General features: G+C 49.2%; 1 protein-coding gene across 1 annotated transcript in view; it reads left to right on the top strand.

The window, feature by feature from the left end:
* Positions 1 to 21,894, top strand: part of XXYLT1 (xyloside xylosyltransferase 1) — a 198,789-nt gene that overhangs the window by 32,185 nt on the left and 144,710 nt on the right. The window contains exon 2 of the mRNA XM_060099322.1: positions 272 to 419. Within this exon, the coding sequence (XP_059955305.1) occupies positions 272 to 419 (148 nt within the window). The remainder of the gene's footprint in view (positions 1 to 271; positions 420 to 21,894) is intronic.

Below are 21,894 nucleotides of genomic sequence, written 5' to 3'. Positions count from 1 at the left end.
GTCCCATTCCCCATCCAGGCTTCTAGTCCTCTTCCACTACACCCCACGTGCCCGCCTGCACATGCTCACACTTGGCATCCCCGTCCCCGTAGCCAGCCTCTGTGCACTCCCCACTGCTCCCCGTTTCGTTAGCTCTTAGGGATTCCAAGTCATATGCTCGTGGGCCCCCTGCTCGTGGGCCCTGGAGAGGTCTGTCCCCTCCTCAGCCGGCGCGTGTGCCGGGTGCCCGGGTAGGATACTCACTTCCGCCATTTCCCTTGCCTTCCTGCAGGTTGTCTTCCATGATGTCGGTGTGCTGACGGACAGGCTCTTCCCCGTCGTGGAGGCCATGCAGAAGCACTTCAGTGCCGGCTCCGGGACCTACTACAGCGACTCCATCTTCTTCCTTTCAGTGGCCATGCATCAGATCATGCCCAAAGGTAACCTGAGCTGCGGGGCAGTAGCCCCTGGGGTGTGACTTTGCATCTGTTTTCCTGGCTCCAATACTGCTGGTGTCCCGTATGGGAGAGAAGAGCTCCACTCCAACACGAGGGAGAGGGCAAGGGGGCCAGCCAAGCCCTCTATGTGCAGAGTTTCCTGCACAGAGACTCCAGGGCTGGGCCCTGGGCTGCACAGCTCCTGGAGTCCATTCACAAGTTCACAGTGTGAGTTGTGCAGTGTGGAGTCCCTGGATCCGGGCATCTGGGCTCCAGCTCGGATTCTGTTCCTTACATGCAGCCCCCTCTGGGACTCAGTTTGCTTATCTGTAAAATGGCAGGTTGGACTAGATAACCCTCCGTCCCAGTCTGTGATCCTGCTGTTTCTGGTTTGAACCTGTACTTATCTGACTTTAAAATCTATAGATGTTAGAGGTGCAAATTATGACTTAGTAGGACTCTTTCTGAAACGCTGATGCATGATTAAAGTATTTTCTGGGCTTTAGTCCCTCCAGGACAGAAGAGATGTGATTGTCTGATCTGTGGTAGGTTGGCCTTGTGTGGAAGTGCTGGCAGGTTATCCTTGGACTAGAAGACTTGAAGGGGGTGGGGGTCTTATTCATGGGGTGTTCCAGACTTCTGGGTTCATTTCCTCCGAATTGTCCATGATTGATTCTGGAGCCCTGGGTATTGCCCCCAGCCCCCATTTCTGGCTGCAGTGAACCATGAGCTGAGCATTTTAGGGGTGAGGAGGGGAGTTCTGGGGTCTTGGGGTAGCAGCTGTCCAAACTGTGACTAGTTGAGTTTTCTGCGGTTCCCAGACCAGGCGGGACCCGACAGCTGAGGGGACAGCCCGGCCGCTTGGTGGAGGCCCGCTGCTCCAGCCCAGCAGCCCAGGGTGGGAGAGGAGTTGGGAGCACCGCCGTTTGAATTCCTAGTGAAGCAGGAACTCAGGAGTCAGAGGATGAGGCTGGGCTCCTTTTGCCAGGTTGTCATAGCACAGGAAGATCTAGCCCACCATTTTGGCTGGGACGTTGTCTCCATAGGGCAAGTTCCTGCACCACAGAGGCCTCTGAATGTTCTCTTAGCTGTAAGGCCAAGAGCTCAGGGAGCTTCAGTGAGCTCAGGTCTGAAGGAGATAGGGGACAAACTCACCTAAAGGGCACGGGGAGGAGAGCTGGCATTTGTGATTCTGTGAGGAGACCAGGTGCAGCTCGGTCAGCTCCCCAAGTCCCCCCCCCGACCCCCCCCAACCATAGCCCTGGAGGTTACACATGAGAGCTGACCGAGGAGTTGAGTGACGAGCAGTTATTTCTCTACCCTCAGGTGGGCAGGTGCCGTGGGCATCTCAGGCTGGAGGAAGGTGTGGCTCCTCCTCTCCTGGATTCCAGGGGAGAAGACAGACGTACGTGGGTGCTGGTCCCAGCTCTCCCTCTAACCCCTGTGTGTCTTTGCTGAGGCCTCAGTTTCCCCACCTAGAAATGAGGAGTCTGAGCTAGTGAAGAGTCCAGGGTTATGGGAATCTCCTATGGGATTCTGTAGTTCTGGGGAGAGAAGGAAGAGGGGTTCTACCCTTTCCCTGCCTCTCTCTCCCATCCGCACCTCACGCCTAGCAGTCCATCTTGATCGCCCTGTAGATCAGGCTTGGGAGCAGGATTCTATTTGGGCAAAAGGTTTCGTGGTTAAACTTGCACTTTGAAATGTCTTGACTAGATGGGCCTTAGGGGCCTGCCCAGTCCTGTTGTCTTGCATGCACGATTGGCCTTGAATGAAGCTCTGTGACAGAAGAACTGGCAAAGGACTGGGAGATCTGGAAGGAGGCGTGCCTGACCTTCCTTTCCCTCTTTCTCCCTCCCTTCCTCATCAGCTGGTAGGTCTCTGCCCATCATGTGCGAAACTCTAGGCCAGGTTTTGCTTTGGGGCACCCAGAGGGAAAGGGTTGTCAGGACAGAGAAGAAACTTCTGCCTCACAGCCCTGGCATGGACCAGGCTGTGAACTGTAAGTGCAGATGACAAGAGTTAGGGACCCAGCTCGCCGCCCCTCTGCCGCGCTGACTCTGCCCTGCCCCAGAGCCTGGCCTTGCCTACGGGGCCATGTCTGCGGAGAAGAGGCTTTGCCTGGAGCTTTGCTGTCCATGCAGTAGATCAGATCATAGGTGTCCCTCCAGGTGATCTGTGGGCTCTGAGGGGCCGATGTCAGGGGGTGGGGAAGGAGCTGTGTGAGATGTGCCGACCCAAACACAAGACTCTTTTCTTGGGTTCTTTAGGCAAATGATTCACTGCCAGAGGTTCATTTTTACATCCACTCAAGGTCCACTTCCTAAGAAGCACGTTATTAGGAGTTAACTACAGTTTGATAATCATAAAATAAAACGCATAGTCCTGGAGTTCCCCTTGGAGTTTGGGTGTTTCCACCGAGCAGTCTGGCTGCTGCACAACACTTGGCAGTGTTGCAAAGCTCCTACCAGGCAGATCTTTTGGAATTCCTGCAATTTTCGGAAGGATGCTTTGTTTTCCAGCACCATTAGTGCTGTCTTGAGTGTGTCATGGCTCTTTATTGCTGCCTTTTTTGTATTCATTGTTTTCAATCATAGAAATTGCTGTTGTTTTGTTTGTTTTGTTTGCTTTCTTTTCTAAATTAATTAATTTATTTGTTTTTACTTTTGGCTGTTTTGGGTCTTCGTTGCGGGCTAGAGCGCATGGGCTCTCTAGTTGTGGCGAGCGGGGGCTACTCTTTGTTGCGGTGCATGGGCTTCCTATTGCAGTGGCTGCTCTTGTTGTGGAGCATGGGCTCCAGGCACACGGGCTTCAGCAGCTGCAGCATGCGGACTCAGTAGTTGTGGCTTGTGGGCTCTAGAGCGCAGGCTCAATAGTTGCGGCTCATGGGCTCTAGAGTGCAGGCTCAGTAGTTGTGGCACATGAGCTTAATTGCCCCACGGCATGTGGGATCTTCCCGGATCAGGGCTCAAACCCGTGTCCCCTGAATTGGCAGGCGGATTCTTAACCACTGCGCCACCAGGGAAGCCCCTGTTTTGTGCTTTGTTGATCGTTTTGTTCTCGTGTAATTGCTGCATTCTTGCTATTTTGGTTTATTTTGTTTCTTTCACAGTATTCTTTTTCCTCTGGGAAAGTGAGAATGGGATGTGGGTGGATCATAAACCCTTGGTCTTGCCCAGGAGAGCTGGGTCAGAAAAGCTTGTGTTCCCCTGAGTCATGTTTCGGGAGGTCCTGTCCGGTGTTTGCCCCCAAACTCCAGGTTGTTTCTTTCTGTGCATTGAAGCCTCTTTCTCTTCCCCTTTCTGAAGCATAAGTGTTACCCTTCTGTACTCAAACTGCCGTTACAGTACGTTTACTTATTTTTCTGTTTTTAAAGTAAGAGTCATTCATAAAAAAAATCTGAAAACTACATTAAAATAGAAAAAAAGTTATTCCTTTATTACTACATAAATATCATTACTGTTAATTCTCTGATTATCTTCTAATATCTTCCCAGCACATAGCTTTTTTAAAATTTAGGCAAAGTAGGAGTTATACTATATATGTAAAGCATTTTGAGTGAGTCTTTTTTATATATCAGCCTATGAAATCGAACCTTCATTTCAGCTTAAGCTCAAAAATGAAAGAAGTAGTACAAGTAAATCTGTATTACGACTTTTTCAGTTAATGTCACTCATTTTCTGTGTAATCACAGTGTTTGAAAATTTTTTGCATGGTTCCATTGAGTAGATGAACCTTAGTTTATCTTATCATTTCTGTGTTCTCAGCTACCTAGACGCTTTCTGTTTTTTCCTACAATCATACATTACACTGTGATGACTATCCTCATGCATAAAGCTTCTTGTCTTTACTTAGGTTATTTCCTTAGGCTAGCTCCCCTCAGGTGGAATTCGTGGGCCAAAGGTGAGCCTCACAGAGCCAGCCTGTGTCAACTGCCCCAGCCCCACTGTTCCAGCCTGCACGTGCCAGGTTCTGTACAGCTTGCTAAGCCCATTGATGTCTGGCCTCTCAGGGGGGACCTGAGGCAGCTGTATTCGAGCTTCAGTTGCTGTCCCCACGTGACAGGAGGGGAAGCTAGGAGCTCAGGGCAGGCCACTTCTCCGAGTTCTAGGGTGAGCTGGGCCTCCCCGTAGGTGTCTGAGGCCTTGACCAACCGCGCTCGTTCTGACGGCGAGACCTGCGTGCCAGCCTCTCATACCCGCGCAGCCCCTTGAGGCTTCCAAAGCGTGGCCTCCTCTCCTCTCCTGGGCCCCTTGCTGCAGCCCTGCGGAGGGGGCCTGGCTGGGCTGGGTGGGCGATGGTTAACCCCTTGTGTTTTGTCCCCTTCGGCTCAGACCACATCCTCAGAGACAAATGAAGGGGCCTTGCTGGTGGAACGTACTGGCTCTGATTTAATCACATCTTGTTTTTCCTTCCATTGCTTTTTGGAGGAGCCACGTGTGGCTGGCTGGCCCTGCCGCTCACACTTGCCTGCCCATGTTCCCTGCACAGACACGCAGCCTCTCTCTCTCCTCACTCACACCCACAGGGCTTTTATCTCCTGTCAGTGGTGTTGGGTTTGTCGTCACTGGAAGCATTATGCAATGGAAAAGAAAATATTTGTTTTCCCAACTGGAGCTGGAGGGTGCAAAGAGCAGCTTCCCTCTCCTTGTCACACGGCTCCAAGGAGCTGTTGGCCCCGGCTTAGAGACACGGACCATAAAAACAGCCCTTACCCAGATTGAGCCATGATGCCTGGTCCATGGTTGAGCTGGGGATCCCCTGGGCAGGGAACGCAGGTGCCCAGACAGTCAGCAGTGGGTAGGGTTGGCCACAGGCCCCGGGAGACTTTCTTGGAAGGCTCTCCTGTCCTGTGGTCAATGCTTCGCCAGTAGACATCCTTTGCCAAGGATCTGATGTTTGCACGACGTAGTGCTGGGCACTCCGGGTGTCCCAGAGATGTTTGCTAGGTTGCCGCTTGGTGGGCTCCTGGTGGTGGGGTGGGTGGCATGGTCCAACAATTAGGCAGGACATCATGAAGACCACCAGGGAGATCCACACCGTGCTGAGCATTCAGGAGAGGATGAGTCCCAGGCATTTGGCAGGAAGTAGGAGGACTTCATAGGGGAGGTGGTACTTGAGGTAGGCTTTGAAGGGTGGGTAAGATGTCATTGTGGAAACAGGTAGTGAGCAGTTCAGGCAGGTGGGAAGAGTGTGGTGAGTGTTTGGGAGACAGCACGCCACCTCTTTTGACAAACACATTAGGGCACGTGTTGGGAAGCAGTGATGGAAGAGATGGGCGAAGGAGGTTTCTATGTGTATGGGGGCTTGGATGCCAGGCGGGGGGCTTGCTCCGAACACAGGGGACAGAGCCTTTGTGAGCATTCCGGCAGGGAGGAACTTGACCAGATCCATGCTTTACGATGGGTCTAAGGCTGGGGCGTGGATTACCGGGGGAGCTGTTGGTGTCCAGCTGCATATCTTTTCTGGGTGTCCATTGGCTGGACAGGCTGTGAGAGACCCACAGGTGGACTCCCTGGCCTCAAGCAGCAGCTCATCTGGAGTGTGTGTGTATGTGCACGTGTGTACCAAGCATGTCACGTCCAGAAGGTGAACTGCAGTGCTGGGTGAGACCTGACAGGCATCCCAGCTTTTGCACCGCCTCCCTCTTTTCATGAGAGGGGCTGCAGATGTTGTTACACTGGCTGCTGTGGGAACAGTTATGAACTAACTTCAGCTTTTAGCAGCTCTGTGGGTTAAGAACGAAAGGAAGTGAAGAGTTTATGAGAGTAGGCAGAGCAGACAGTCTTCCACTCTGAGCTCATAAACCCCTGTGAAACCAAGGCAGATATTTCTGCCATGGAACCTCTTGCCCGTCAGTCCTTTGCAAGTGCTAACTAAACTTGGTGTGAATTAGCCTCCAGTCTGATTGCTTTCCTCTGACACTGAATGGAGATAGATGACCCAAGGGAATGAGATGAATATGTTAAATAATGACAAATGAGGTTGAGGGAAAGGTGGAAGGAAGGAAGGAGGAAAAAAGGATTTAGGAGCCTGGTGCACTCCTGGGGTCCTTTGGAGATAGGCTCAGGCATGTCTTGAGAAACCCCTGAATCTAGGCAGAAGGAGGAGTTGGGAGGAAGGAGGCCAACTGCCTGATTAGACCTTGATGAGGTCTCAGTCCTGGAAAGGTCGAGGAGACCCTCCTCTCCTCTTCTAGTACTTTCCTTCCTAGAGCCCATGAGTCTGGCTCCTGGGCCCTGGAACCCAGGCCTGGGCCATAGAGCTCGGCTTTAACTGTGTATCTACTTGGCTTCTGTAGGCTAGCCTGGGCACTTGACCGTTTTTACCCTGGTGTCTGTTGAGGTAGGGGTATAGAAACTTCCAAGCGAAAACTTCCGGCTTCTTGATGAGCCTTGGGCAAAACCAGCTCCATGGGAAATTGGCGTTTATAGACCTTGGGCCCCGTTGGAGCCTGGGCAACTACCTGCTCTGGTTTGCATACGTTATAGGGTCATGTTTCCAGGTGCCTTGTGTTTCTGTTGGTTTCCCGGCCTGCAGTTGAGGACTGAAGTTCTGTACAATCCTGTGTCTGCACAGAGGAGGGGTGGGTTCGAGTGTGGCAGCCTCTTCTGACTTGGCCTGTGGTCAGGGCTTTCCGAGAATTAATGAGATGATACCTCCGATAGCCCTCAGTACTGTGCCTGGCACATGGTGAGTGCCCAGTAATTGTGGCAGTATGAGATGTGCCTCCAAACACAGCACCAAAGGGTGTGGGGCTAGAGTTATTCTCAGACTTAGGCCACCCACTTTTGCCTTTTGGAAGGAGCCTCTGATATGGGAGAAGGAGATGTTCTGAATGATCCTGGGCAAGTCATGTGACCTCTTGTCTCCCAGGTGAGGATTGCCATCTCTGACCTGCCTTCCCCTCAGGGTTACTGTGAGCTGGAAATAGAGTAATGCAGCTTAAAATGCTTCTCCCCCCCACCTCCCAAGACCAGCTCCCAGAATCAGAGTACTTGAAATCTGTGCAATCATAGCACATTATTATTACCAACACGGTCAGCCCCATCCTGCTCATGCTTCCTAAGGAGATTTGTGAGTAAAAAGATGAGGCAAATGCAAAATGTTGCAAACTCCCTGAAAATGTAGGACTTGGGTCCTGAGTGTCCTCTGCCCCAGGGTCACATTCTTGAAGCCTCGTGTGATGCTTGCTGTTGTAGAACAGAATGAAAAGGCAACTGGTGATGAGTAGAGGGTGCCTCAGTCCTGCTCCCAGCACCCTTTCTCCTGGCATCATGGGTGCCATCACCCTGAGCATCCTTCCTTCAGCGATCTGTCCCTGGGGCCTTGGTGTCCTGAGGCCAGAGGCAGACGATCCGACTCTTGTGAGGACATTCTTGGATCCACTTTGGGTTGCTGGCGCTGGATGGAAAAAGCTGGTGTGAATCTCAGGTAATTCGTGCACGGGTGCATCTCAGCCCAGGTTTACAGGCCCACGTGAGAAAGAATGGAGTCAGGGCTAGGAAGCCTGCAGGCTGGAGATAAAACCAAAATGGGAAAATCCACACGGGCAGCTCTCATTCATTCATTCCTGCTTTGAAACACTGAATCAGTGTGCAGTCTTTTGCAGAAAGCCTTTAAAATTCCATCTTCTTTTTTTCTTTTTTCCTTAGGTGAAATTTGACACATGTAGTAAAAGGTGTATTCGGTGTGGACGTCTTTGTTCTGTGCCTTTTGTGCTTTTACTCACTACCGTGGGGGGTCACTAATATTCTCCACTGTTGTCTCATAGCAGTTTTATAAAACAGAGAAGGCTTTTAAGGCTGGGTTTTGGAACTTTATAATTTCGCTCAGTTAGAACCCAAATCAGGAAGCTAGTCGATAACCAATGTTTAATCATCCCTCAGTGAGGCAGACATGTGTCTGGTAGGAGGGGTCGTGCAGCAGGATGTACATACATTCTGGAACCTGGGGTGCAGTGGAGAAGGGGTGGGGATCCTGGGGGTGGCCTCTTCTCTGTCCCTACCCCATCAGGCTCAGTATCGGAAGAAAGCAGAAGCAAGGGGCCCCCTAAACTCATTGATGCTGTTTTAACTGGTTTGCCAGTTCCTGAAATCCTTAATGGGAAAGGCAGCAGCTGTACCCACAGTTAGTCCCACGGCCTCTGCTTACTCCAGGGATGAAGGGACCTGAGGGGTGGTTTAGTGTGGATGTGGAATCGGCTGTGGTGAGGGGGGCTCTCTCCGTTCCCCGATTCCTCTCCAGAGGACAGTGATGTAGATTGGCTCGAGGACCCTGTTTACTAGTGGGCACGGTCACGGCGTAAGAGGTCTCATGCATGAGTGTGGCTTCCCTTCTCTCTGGAGTTTTCTGCTGGCTCCTGAGACAGGAGACGTGGTGGGAACAGGGCTGCCTTAGCAGGGCGGGGTGGGGAGCACCGTTGCCCTCTCCCGCACCCCTCAGGCTTACCTGTGCGGGAGGAGAGTGAGGTCCTGCTGAGACTTTGGGCCTCAGCCACATTCTCCAGCCTGGTTTGCCAGGGAGTCGTGCATCGCAGCCCAGCTGATAACAAGGTGGCACTTGACTTTCCCACCCACCATGACTGCTGGGGTGCCTAGATGTCTCAGAAGCCTCCTCAGGAGGGCTCACTGGGCTTCTCCGAGTTCTCTGGTCAAGATAACATCTCGGGCTGCCTAACCCCCTCCAGACTCCTAACAGAGGCTCTGGGCGAACAGCCTCGCTTCTCCGTACCGCTGACTCTGCGTTTAGAAAATGGGGATAAATGACTGTACAGACGTCATAGGGTTGGACGGGGACTGAGATGGTGTCTGCAGAGTCATAGTCCCTGGGACTAATAACATGTCACTAGTGCTTTTCCTCTCGGAGGGTCCGGTGCGTAGCAGCACCTCAAAAGCTCTGGTAGGGCTTCCCTGGTGGCGCAGTGGTTGAGAGTCCGCCTGCCGATGCAGGGGACACGGGTTCGTGCCCCAGTCCGGGAAGATCCCACATGCCGTGGAGCGGCTGGGCCCGTGAGCCATGGCCGCTGAGCCTGCGCGTCCGGAGCCTGTGCTCCGCAGCGGGAGAGGCCACAACAGTGAGAGGCCTGCGTACAGCAAAAAAAAAAAAAAAAAAAAAAAAAAAAAAAAGCTCTGGTAAGTGCTGAAGTTGAAAAAAAAAAAGTTTAACTTAGTTTCACCCAGTATTTCTCAAATGTAGCTTATCACAGAACCCCTTTCCGAGGCATCCTTATTCACATTCTGAGGCGGGGCTGTTTCACGGGACTCACTTAAAGAAATGCTGCCCTCGAACTAGAGTAGTAAACACACCACACTGGCGTAGCTCTCTCTGGGGGGTGGGCAAGGGGCGCAGGACGCCTCAGCCCGCAGGGAAAGGCACTTCCTGTCAGACTTTCCTCTTCTCCCTGCAGCGCAGTCCCGGGGAGCCTCCGGCCGGGATAGCACTTTAATTACTCGCTTCTTTGTTGCTTATACCACAGCTACTTCCTGAGCAGGTCTGAAGTAGCTTTGGGGCTGCCCAAAGTCTGCCTCAGACCTAGAAGCGTGAGGAAAACTTTCTCTGGATCACGAAACGTGGTGGGGCCGTGGGGAACAGAGTCCTTTAGAAGGAGGGCGATGTATGTCTGGTGCCCCTCCGCAAGCAGGGCACCCTTTGTGGCAGTGACGAGCTGGAGTGGTTTCAGAGCAGGGCGACCCAGAGGGCGGCCGTGCCATCTCGAAATGGACCCTTGAGGGAACCGGACCTGCACACCGGAGAAGACTTGCTGCCTTCTTCTTCTTTACTGAAGTAGAGTCGATTCACAACGTTGTGTTAGTTTCTGCTGTACAGCAAAGTGATTCACTTACACACATATTCTTTTTCATATTTTTTTTTCATTATGGTTTATCACAGGATATTGAATATAGTTCCCCGTGCTAGACAGTAGGTCCTTGTTTATCCATTCTATATGTAATACTTTGCTTCTGCTGACCCCAAACTCCCCCTCCATCCCTCGCCCTTGGCAACCATAAGTCTGTTCTCTAGGTCTGTGAAGACTCGATGCCTTCTGAAGGGCCATCCTGGGAAAGAGGAAGCCGGCCCGTTCTGTGTGGCCCTGAAGGCCACCCCAGGTTCAGCTGACTGCAATTTCTAACTCTGTTGCCACCTTTCTGTGAGCCCCGTGGGCAAGGCCTTTCCCTGGCCAGGGGGCAGGTCCTCACCTACAGCCTGAGGGGTTGGATCAGATCCAGAGTGTAGACTGGCCACTTATGGCTACGGACCACAATCTGTTGGGCCATTTTAGCATCCTCGCAGGGGCTTTCAGTGGCATCGTAGCTGGAAACCAGCCGTTCAAGCCTCACGGCTCTTGGTTCCCTGTCTTTATGTTGCCTATGATGCCTGTGGGTTGAAGTCCTGTTTAAAGGTCTGCCGGTCAGCTCCACCCCGCTCCTCTCCTGAGCTCTCCTTTGTTCATCCTCCTGCAGCCGCACCAGCTTCCCTGCCCCCTCTGCCTGGACCAGCCTCCCCAGGGATCCTCAGGGCGTGCTCCCTCACCTCCTTCAGACCTTTGTCCAGTTGTCACCTCCTCGATGAGGCATCCCTGAGCCACCCTGTGTTAACAGTGTACTCACCCCCTCTGGAGCACCCTGCTGTGACCCCTCCATGGCTTTATGTCTCTTCATAGTCCTTATCCCATCTGACAGAGGATGTATTCTACTTCTTTCTTGATCGTCTGTCTCCCATACCCAAATGTAGGTTCCACGAGGACAGGGAGTCTTATGTGTTTTGTTCATTGCTGTGCTCCGGGCGCCTAGAATAATACCACACACATAGTGGGCATTCAGGAAATCTCTGTCAAGTGAATTAAATGAAAACGTTTCTGTTAGCCATGTATCTTTTTAAAAAATTAATTAATTAATTAATTAATTAATTATTTTTGGCTGCGTTGGGTCTTCGTTGCAGTGCGCGGGCTTCTTATTGTGCTGGCTTTTCTTGTGGAGCATGGGCTCTAGGTGCGCAGGCTCAGTAGCTGTGGCTTGCGGGCTCTAGAGCGCAGGCTCAGTAGTTGTGGCTCACAGGCTTAGCTGCTCCACGGCATGTGGGATCTTCCCAGACCAGGGCTTGAACCCGTGTCCCCTGCATTGGCAGGTGGATTCTTAACCACTGCACCACCAGGGAAGCCCCTAAGTGTGTATCTTGAATTAGCCTATTTTGTGGGTCACCTTCGTAGGCCGGAGCCGACTCACTGCCTCAGCACTTTTTCTTAAGCCCGTTTGGAACTGCTTGGGGATGAAGTCCAGCAGCTTCTGATAAATTGCAGAGAAACTGGATGTTCTTTGTGAGTTAGTCACAACCACGAGCTTGGGTTTTCTGGACGACCACTTCTTGATGGGTCCCCTCAAGCCTTGAGGAAGCACGGTGGGTCCTGATTTCCTGCTGCAGCCTATGATGCCCTGACTGCCAGTGTTCAGTGTGGCATGAGGGGCAGGAGTTCTCCTGTGGAAGAAAGCAAAAGGAAAAACAGATACTCAGGAGCTTGCCTGGCTGAAAACATCTGAGTAAATACTGAACAAAGCTTATAAACATGTGTCCAGTAGTTGCAGTGAAAACCGTTTTCTGGCAGCTCCTATGGAACAAATTTGAGGCATTTCAGTCTTCTTATTCTGAAAGGGGAAGACTGAGCAGATTTCTCATAAAATGCTAAAAGTAATAAGGTGACACAGACCACTTTCTGTTAACTTAATGCCAGGGGCTCTTTGTAAGCTAATGAAGACAGTTGCCAAATTGAACAGTAATACCTTCCATTTTGGTCCCCCCATTAGATTCTGTCTTTTGACTTTTCAAGATCCTCTTTTAAATTCTTGGCTACCAGTCAAAGGTATCAGCCAACATTTTTTTTTTTTTTACATCTTTATTGGAGTATAATTGCTTTACAATGGTGTGTTAGTTTCTGCTTTATAACAGTGAATCAGTTATACATACACATATGTTCCCATATCTCTTCCCTCTTGCGTCTCCCTCCCTCCCACCCTCCCTATCCCACCCCTCTAGGTGGTCACAAAGCACCGAGCTGATCTCCCTGTGCTATGTGGCTGCTTCCCACTAGCTATCTGTTTTATGTTCAGCCAACATTTATTGACGTCAAGAGGTGGAGCAGCGTTTATTCTCGGCAACTTGTCACCTGTGAAGGGGCGGCTGTCTCTTGCCCTACACTGGGCGCTGAGTGGGTGCAGCTGCCCTGCCCTCCGGGTGCTCGCCTTCTGGTTGGGGGAGAGCCCAAGCGAGTGGGTGCTCGCAGAGCCAGAGGTTGGAGGTCAGCAGCCCTGGGCCTGGTCTGGGGAGATGGTGTCGGATTATTTGCATGGAGAATGGACCAGATACCATCAGTTCTGCCAGCGTTCAGAGGGGATACTTCGTTGAGGAGGATGAGGTGGGTTTCTGCCAGGCCTTGAAGGCTGCGGGGTTGAGGGTGAGGGCGGAGAAGGGCAGGTATTCTGGGCGAGGGCGGTGCTGGGCAGCCTGCCTCTCAGCCTGGGCGGAGGCCATCGTGCTCTAGGGGTGCCGTCTCTTCAGGCGGCAGCAGATCCCAAATCCATCAGTCCAGCGTGTCCAGCAAGCGCCTCTGGGGTTGACATTAAGTACATTAACGAGCATCTTCTCCTTGTCCCTGTCTTTGTGCATCATCCCCTGGCAGGAGAAGACTCTATTTCTCTACGCAAGCCGTGTGTGTAATTGCCGATGACCAGGTCCTCTTGGTTAAACATCTTGGAATGAATCTCAGGCCTGCTCTTCCTTCCTTTTCCCCACCCACTTACTCTGGCTCCGGATGTCCTTTGGAATGTGCCTGGCTGTGCCTGGGCCTCCAGAGAGAGAGAGAGCGCTGCAGGGATTGAAGCCTCGCTGCCCCTGTTAGCCCCCTTACACACTCCCTTCAGCAGAGTTTCTGGCTGCTCCCCCATAGCCATGCTGTTTTCCAGCCCGAGTGGCTGCCTGAAATAGTTTGTGGTCAAACATGCACTCGGCTTTCCTACTTCCTGGCCTTGCTCAGCTCTTCCTTTGGCGCGTAATGCCTCCCCACATAACCCCCCAGTCACCGCGCTGCCTAGCAGAAGGACACACAGGGTGTCCGCAGGGCAGCCTCTGGACCTGGACCTTTGGGGGGGGTGAAAACCTCTTGAGAGTCCTAAGTCAAGCAGATGGGACATGACGTGAACCTGAACTTTTTTGTAAAATCTGAAAGCCCTTGGTGGATGGGTGGGGCTGATTCCATCACATATGGATAAGAGCTCTCAGCAGGCAAGGGATTCCACTAAGTGAATAGAATCAGCCACATGGGTGTGGAGTTCTGGTGATAAAATACTGTTTTAGAGCTGCTTGTCGCTCAGGGAGCTATCACAGGTAGCTCTAAAGGTGGCCTTAAACCTTGGCTTTGTGGCTTCTCTCCCTCACACCAGCTTCTTGCCTTAGTTCAGGACCGACTTCTTAATCAGGCTTGCTGGTCTCTGCCCTAATCTTAGGCTCTGGGACATAACTTCTCTGAGAAGAGAAGGTGAGTGAGCGTGTGGGGTGCAGTGAGAGGTGAGTGGGTCCAGTGGGTGATGGTTTTCCCTCTGCATTGAACTGGGGTAGTCAGGTTCAACGTTGGTATATTTTTTAAAAGCATCATTTATCACATAATAAGGTTTGTCCATTATAGTTGTTAATCACAGAACTGTGGAATTTGGGGAACTAACAGTGCTTAGGATAGGAGTGAGCTTTTGACTGTGAGCTGATTTGGTGGCTAACCTCAAGTGAGCTCCCTCTTGCAAGCCTTCTGACGGGGTGTTGTGGCCCTCGTCTGATGGCCTTCCAGGAACCCTAGATGCTCTTCTTCCTCCTCCCTCTCTTCTTCCTCTCTTCTAAGAAAGTGAGACTCGTGCAAATTAACACAAGAAGAGGGATTATTACAGGAGAGAGCTTGTAATTTGGGGCAGCTCTGGGGACCCGTCTGTTCTGGTGATCGTTCTCTTTCCCTCTCTCTAATGGTACCTCTGTTTCTGTCTATACTTCTCCATTTTCTTCTCTCTATACTGCTTTTTTTTTTTTTTTTTTTTTTTTTTTTTTGGCGGTACGCGGGCCTCTCACTGTTGTGGCCTCTCCTGCCGCGGAGCACAGGCTCCAGACGCGCAGGCTCAGTGGCCATGGCTCACGGGCCCAGCCGCTCCGCGGCATGTGGGATCTTCCCGGACCGGGGCACGATCCCGTGTCCCCTGCATCGGCAGGCGGACTCTCAACCACTACGCCACCAGGGAAGCCCTATACTGCTTTTTTAAAACGTGTTTTTTTCTGTTCCTACAGAACTGAAGCTTGCGTGGGGCTTTGGTTTGTTATAACTTCCCCATAACAGGTATCATCTCTTGGTACTTTCCATTTCAGAGCCTGCAAGAGAATCTTCTGGCCAGCCTGCAGGCCATGAACTGTTGACGTTTTCTGTCCTTGATCCAGTCAGCTGGGACCAGTGCAGGTGGGCCCATGTGGCCCCAGACCTGGCCACCGGTGCCTACCCCTTCAGCAAGAGCGTGGCAGGGGACAGGTGTGTGATTGCTGCTCTCAAGACACAGAGCAGCTGTCTGAGGTGGCCTTGGAGGGGAGGGGAAGGGAAAAGGCGTGCATCAGATGTGGGTCTTGCCCTCATGACTTTTCTAGTGAAGGAATTTAAAATTCCTGTCATACAGAGGCATGGACTTTGGGGGGTGTCGTAGGCAGCCTCTAAGCTGCCTCCCCCTGATCCCCACCTCCTGGTGTTCATGCCCTTCACTTGAGTGTGAGCTGGACTTACTGACTCCTAGTGTATAGAATATGGCAAAGATTCTGAGATCATGTTACTACAGACTGTGGCCTCCATCTTGGAGATCTTTTTTCTCTCTGAGCCCTTGCCCTGGAGGAAGCCAGCTGCCATGTTTTGAGCTGCCCTGTGGAGTGGCTTGCATGATAAGGAATGGATGTCTCTGGCCAGCAGCCCAGAGGACCTGAGGCCCACCAACAGCCACATGAGTGAACTCTGAGACGGTTGCAGCCTGTGCATCTAGCTAAGCTGTGGCTGAAGTGTCTCAAGAGCTGTGAGATCATAAATGTTTACCGTTTTCAGCCGCAGAGTCTGGGATTAGCCTGTTACACGGCAACAGGTAACTAACTGATCAGGGGGTGTAAGCACAGAGCTGTGAGAGGATAAAGGAGGGCACACCTTTGGCCAAGGAATTTGGGCAAGGCTTTGAGAAGAATGTGGCCTTTGGGCGTGGCCTGCCTTTTCTCCCTGGAGTGGTCTCTTGTACAGGGTGGGCCAGCTGTACATACAGAGGGCAAGGAGGGCCGATCTGGCCATTTTCCAAGGTGGATCAGACGAACACACGGTTTTTCTGTTGCGTGGCCTCTGAGAACGTCTATATCTTCTGTTGAAGAAGGGCAGGATAGGCTCGAGCCCTCCCGCCTAGCCTGACACGTGGCATCTCTGATGAAGGTTGGGTCTCCTGGGCCCCTGGGGCCTCCATCATTGCGCTGCCGGGCTGCTGAGTGCCCGACACTGAGTAGAGAGCCACAGCTCTGAGCTCACAGCTTAGCTGGGTGCCTCTGGCATCTATTTCTCTTTCTTACTGATGGTGTGGCCTTAGGCAAGGCAGTGAGTGTCCTCTCTTGGACTTTTCCTGCACCTTTTATTATGAAAAATTCAAATATATACAAAAGTAGAATAACATAATGAACTCTCTCATACCCATCACCCAGCTTCACTAGTTATCAACTCATGGCCTATCTTATTTTACCTCTACTCCCACCCACTGCCTTCTCCCTCAACCCTGGGTTATTTCAAAGTACACACCCGATATCATATTATTTTATTCTTAAATACTTTGATAAGTATCTCTGACAGATAAGTACCTTTTTTTTAACATAAACACAGTATCTTTATTACATTTAACAAAATTAACAATTCCTTATTATCGTCTAATATCCAAGCAGTGTTCACATTCTTCAGTTGTCTTAGAAATGTGTTTTTATAGGTTTGTTCAAATCAGGATTCAGACAAGGGCTACATGTCTCTTAAGTCTTCCTCTCTCTCTTTTTGTAAATTAAACTTTTAAATTTGAGATATTTGTAGATGAATATGTAGTTGTAAGAAAGAATATAGAGATCCTTTACCAACTTTCACCCAGTGGTACCATCTTGCAAGACTACAGTACATGACAACTACGATACTGACATTGATGTAGTCAAGATATAGAGCATTCCATCATCACAAGGCTCCTTCTTCATGTTGCCCTTTTATAGCCACATCCACTCCTCACACTCCCCACCCCACCCCTGGCAACCACTCATCTGTTTTCCATTTTCTATACTTTTGTCATTTCAAGAATGCTATATAAATGGAATCATAAAGTATGTAACCTTTTAAGACTGACTTTTTTTTCACTCAACATAATTCTCTGGAGACTCTTTCAAGTTGTTGCATGTATCAAAATCCATTCCTTTTTATTGCTGAGTAGAATTCAATAGTATAGATATGCCCCAGTGTGTTTCACCATTCACACATTTAAGGACATCTGGGTTGTTTCCAGTTTGGGGTTATTATGAAAAAAGCTGCTAGGACATTTGCATACAAGTTTTTGTGTGAACATAAATTGTTATTTCTCTGGAATAAGTGCCTGAAAGAACAGTAGCTTGGTCTTATAGTAGTTCCATGCTTAGTTTTATAAGAAATTGCCAAGCTTTTCCAGAGTGGCCCTACCATTTTACATGCCTACCAGCAATATGTGAGTGTTGCTTGAGTCTTAGTCTATAGGTCTTCTCTCCTTCTTCCTCTCTTTTCTGCCCTACCAACTTGGCATAGAAACCCATGTCCTGATTGTCTTGGATGATTGAGATGGTACATGTGAAACTGCTTTATAAACTCTCCCTAACTGAGATTATTGGTGCTTCTCTTTTGTGGGATATCTGAAAATGGCATCACAGCACCTTCGGGACGTGTGGTAGATGCTTCCTGACTATCCGCGCCTGCGTTTCCCAGCCTGGTTAGATTCTGCAGGGCAGCTGGATCACCAGGGTAGCCGCACATCAAGCATGTTTAGTACAGCTTGGTTTTTAAAGAACATGGGTGGGGGTGGGGTGGGAATGAGATACTCAGGTTGCCTGAATGACCCATGAGACTGTAGTCCCCGCCCACCAGCCTGCCTGCTAGGATGGGTCGTCCAGTCACCTTTCGTCTTTCTTGACCTGGCTGGCAGTGCTGCTGACCGGAAGGTGGAGATGCCAGCGTGTGAGTGTACACGTATGCGCATGCTGCCCTTTTAGCCACAGGTTCGCACCAGATTTGCTTAAGATGATGACAGTTTTCTAGAACACTCTGTGCAGCAAATTCCAGGTTCTACTAGAAATAAAAATGTGAGGCTTTTCAAAGCACTTTCCTCGTCTCCTCCCTTGTGCTGTGTCCGCCACACATGTGACTTCCTCAGGGTCGTAATCCTCCATCACTTGCTGAGCTGTTGACCGATGTCCCTGATGTTAGTGGCAGCTTCTGTTCCAGGGGCTGACCTGACTAAATGTCCCAGGTTCCTGGGTGACTTCAGACAAGAAGCACAGCAGTTACCTGGCCTCCAGCCCCTTCAGCATCAAGAATGACAGTCCCGGGCTTCCCTGGTGGCGCAGTGGTTGAGAGTCCGCCTGCCGATGCAGGGGACACGGGTTCGTGCCCCGATCCCGGAAGATCCCACATGCCGCGGAGCGGCTGGGCCCGCGAGCCATGGCCGCGGAGCCTGTGTGTCCGGAGCCTGTGCTCCGCAACGGGAGAGGCCACAGCAGTGAGAGGCCCGCGTACAGCAAAAAAAAAAAAAAAAAAAAGAATGACAGTCCCAGCATTCCGCAGTGGGGGGCTGTGAAGAATCAGTAATAGATTTATGGAAAAACACTGCGCAGAGGAATTGTGTTGAAGACACACTAATAGCAGAGAGGATGGTTTTGTCAGGCTGTTTGCACCTTACTTTAAATGCCAAGGGATTGCCAGATCTCTGTTCCTTGTGTTCTAGAAAATAAGATTTCAGTGTTGTTAGACTCGCTTCTTTTGTGGGTTTTCTCTAATGCCAGCATGCTCCCCTTTTGTATTGCTATCTATCCCAGGCCTGCGGTTGGAGTTGCATCTGCTGCTCTCTTGAAGGATATGTGGACCCAAAAGGGTTTTCAGTGAGCTGCAGTGGTGGGTACAAGTCATTGAATTAACAAATAATGGTCGTGAAGGTCTGGGAGTGGAGGACCCTGGTGTGAACGTTCACATCCAAGCAGCACAGAGGTGTGAGCAGGAATTGCAGCCAGAGGGCAGTTAGAGTTTCTTTGGGGCTGCTCCGCACGGAACCTGCTGTCTGTTCCTGTCTCATTGTCCCTGACACGTCATCCCTCTTTGGGGGTGGGGGCTCTAGGAGCCAGGATGTTGCCTTGGTGGCACTCTGCCCCTCTTCTTTGGGCCTCTGTGACTTCCAAGTGGCCTTTCTGTGGGCGATCACTCTCTGGGTAGCAAGCTTGGAGGACCTGAGGGCTCAGGGGGCACACTGTTTATCACACAGTCCCTTTCACACGCGTCTTACTTTCTATAACACTTTTGTTAACGCCTGCTGTGGACTAGGTGGCCTGTGAGAAGTGCTGAGTTGCAGCCTGCATGGCTCTTGGTCCCTCAAAGCCTACAGTCTCCTTAGGGGGAGACCCCATTCCCAGTTGTTCCCTCCCAGCTGCCCTCCCCTTCTCCATATTCTTGCTGCCATCTCCTTGGGTCAGATCCTTGTTGTACAGTGTTACAGTAATGATAGATGCCATGATTTAGAGAAGCCTCACCTTGTGCCAGGTATGTGCTGAGTGCCTTACTACATTGTATTATCTCCCATTAGCTCAGAGGGAGGTACAGTTCCCTACTTTACAGGTGAGAAGAGTGGGCCCAGAGGGATCAGGTAAATTGTCCCAAGACACCGCACTGATGGGAGAGCTGGACAGAACATGGACTGCCTGACTCCAGGGCCTGCTTTTTACAACTAAAAGGGGGTTTGGATGATCCATAAACCTGGCAGGACCTTAGTTGAATGTTGCCCTGGCCACCTACTTTCTCACAAATAACTTTCAAGGACGATGAACAGTGCCCAGCTCAAAAGAACCAAACACAAAGAAAATAAGGTACAATGAGTGAGAACCAGCAAAAACAAGAAACAGCAGAAGTAGACCCTTTAAGACTTCAGATGTTGGAATTATCAGATTCGGATCATAAAAAATGTATGCTAACCGTGTTTAAAGAAACAAAAGACAAGCCTGAGAATACCTGACGGAAAGTTTAAAAAAATGACCTAACATATTTGAAAAACAACCAAATAGAACTTTAGAAATAAAGAATACAGTAATCAAAACAAAAAGTTATGGGTGGTCAATTAGAAAAATCTTTAAAATGCAGATTTTTAAAGGTAACCAGTGCACAGATTCCTTGGTTCCCTCTTTCCTACCCCAATTCTACTCCCCTCCTCAAGGGTGAGCCCTGTAAATAGATTGTATGTTTCATTTTAAGCCTTTTTTTATGCACTTATGAACACACATGTCAACACACAACAAAGGAGGTTTTTTTAATATAAACAAGATGTGCTTTTTTCCCCCACTTAATAATATGATAGATATCTAGATATCAATGCGTATAGATTTACTACATTGATGAAACTCATTTTAAATTTTTGTTGTCTTATTTTCAAGCACCGCCACATGGTAGAAAATTCAGAAAACACAAAAGGGTATACAGAGAAAATAAGTTTTCTTATCCTCATCCCTGCCACCAAGTTCTCAACTCCCTGGAAAGGTTCTGCACCTTATTTTTTTTTCACTTAATGTCTTGTTGATATTTTCAACTCAGTATTTTTAGGGGTGCCTCATTCTTTTTATAGCTACAGAGTATTTTATTTTTAAAAATTTATTTTATTGAAGTAGAGTTGATTTACAATGTTGTGTTAATTTCTTCTATACAACAAAGAGATTCAGTTATACATGTATATACATTCTTTTTCATATTTTTTCTCATTATGGTTTATCACAGGATATTGAATATAATTCCCTGTGCTATACAGTAGGACCTTGTTGTTTATCCATTCTATATATAACAGTTTGCATCTGCTAATCCCAAACTCCCAATCCATCCCTCCCCCACCCTACAGAGTATTTTACTGTATGGAATTTAATTTACTTAACTAGTCCCTTGTTGATGTACCTTTAGATCATTTCCAAATTTTATAATTAAAAACAATGCTGCAGTTACTACCTTGTTCACCAGTGATTTTACACATATGCAGGATTTTGTTGGATGAATCCTTAAAAGTGAAATTGCTGAGTCAAAGGTGTGTGCATTTAAGATTTTGATAGATGTTGCCAAATTGCCCTCCATCATGTTTATATCAATTTCTAAATCCACCAGCATGAATAAGATTGTCTGTTTCCCCATACCCAGCTCAGAATTTAAGCAAACTATTTGATCTTTGCCCATTTTATAGGTGAAAAATTGTATTTAATGGAATATTAATTTTTCTTTCTCTTATTTTGAGTGAAATTGGATCTACTTGAATATGGTAAGAACCACTGCATTTACTTTTCTTGGAACTATTTATATCCTTAGCCCATTCTTCTGTTGAGTTGTTGACTTTTTCTTACTGATTTCAAGGAGCTCTTTATTTATTAAGGAAATTAGGGTTTTTTCTTTGTCCCTGATGTACATTGAAAATATTTTTTTATAGTTCATTACCTTTTGACTCTTTTTTCTCCCATGAAGTCTAAAAATAATTGTTCTCAGATGTGTCAGTCCTTTGTGACTTTTACATTTTGTGTCCCACCTAGAAAAGTCTTCTTCACTTCAAGATTATAAAAAACATTATTTCATGATTTCTGATGAAGCAGTCTGTAAATTGTAGTGTTAATAGAGAAATGAACTATTGTTATCCTTAAGAATTGTTCTGGCCTACTTTCTTCTCTGAATTCATCTAAAGCAAGTCTTCTTTCGAGGTGACTCAAGTGAGTGACTCTGGATACAGAAGTTTAGAAGCTAGGGAGCTGATAGTCTGAGGATATCCTTTTAGCTTGGGCTTGTGGATGCCAAATCGACAGTGTTCTCAGGATTCCTAGATTTTCATCTTTGGGGCTGCCGGTAGACATGTCAGGCTATACATGTGGGAGTGTGTATATAGAAATTTAAGGGAAGATGGATGGGATGGTGGGCAGTGAAACCATGTGCTCTAAAGCCCATGCCTGTGGTTTCCTCCTCCCAAAACAGGGCTCAGATGGGTGCTGTCACATGCACTTCTGAGAGTCTCAGTCTTTTGATTGACAGCTTATATTTTAAGACTTATTAAGGTATTCTATCAGGTTACTGCCAATTTTCTTGGCCAGGGACCTAGTTGGTCTCCTTAAGGTTACATTGCAACCTCTGCTGTATTCCATTGTGTGTTGATTTTAGGATTAGTTCTAAACA

Source organism: Mesoplodon densirostris, chromosome 5 (genome assembly GCF_025265405.1).
Source record: "Mesoplodon densirostris isolate mMesDen1 chromosome 5, mMesDen1 primary haplotype, whole genome shotgun sequence".
NCBI lineage: Eukaryota > Metazoa > Chordata > Mammalia > Artiodactyla > Ziphiidae > Mesoplodon > Mesoplodon densirostris.
The sequence above is the reverse complement of the archived record's forward strand: the minus strand, read 5'-3'. Positions and strand labels throughout refer to the sequence as shown.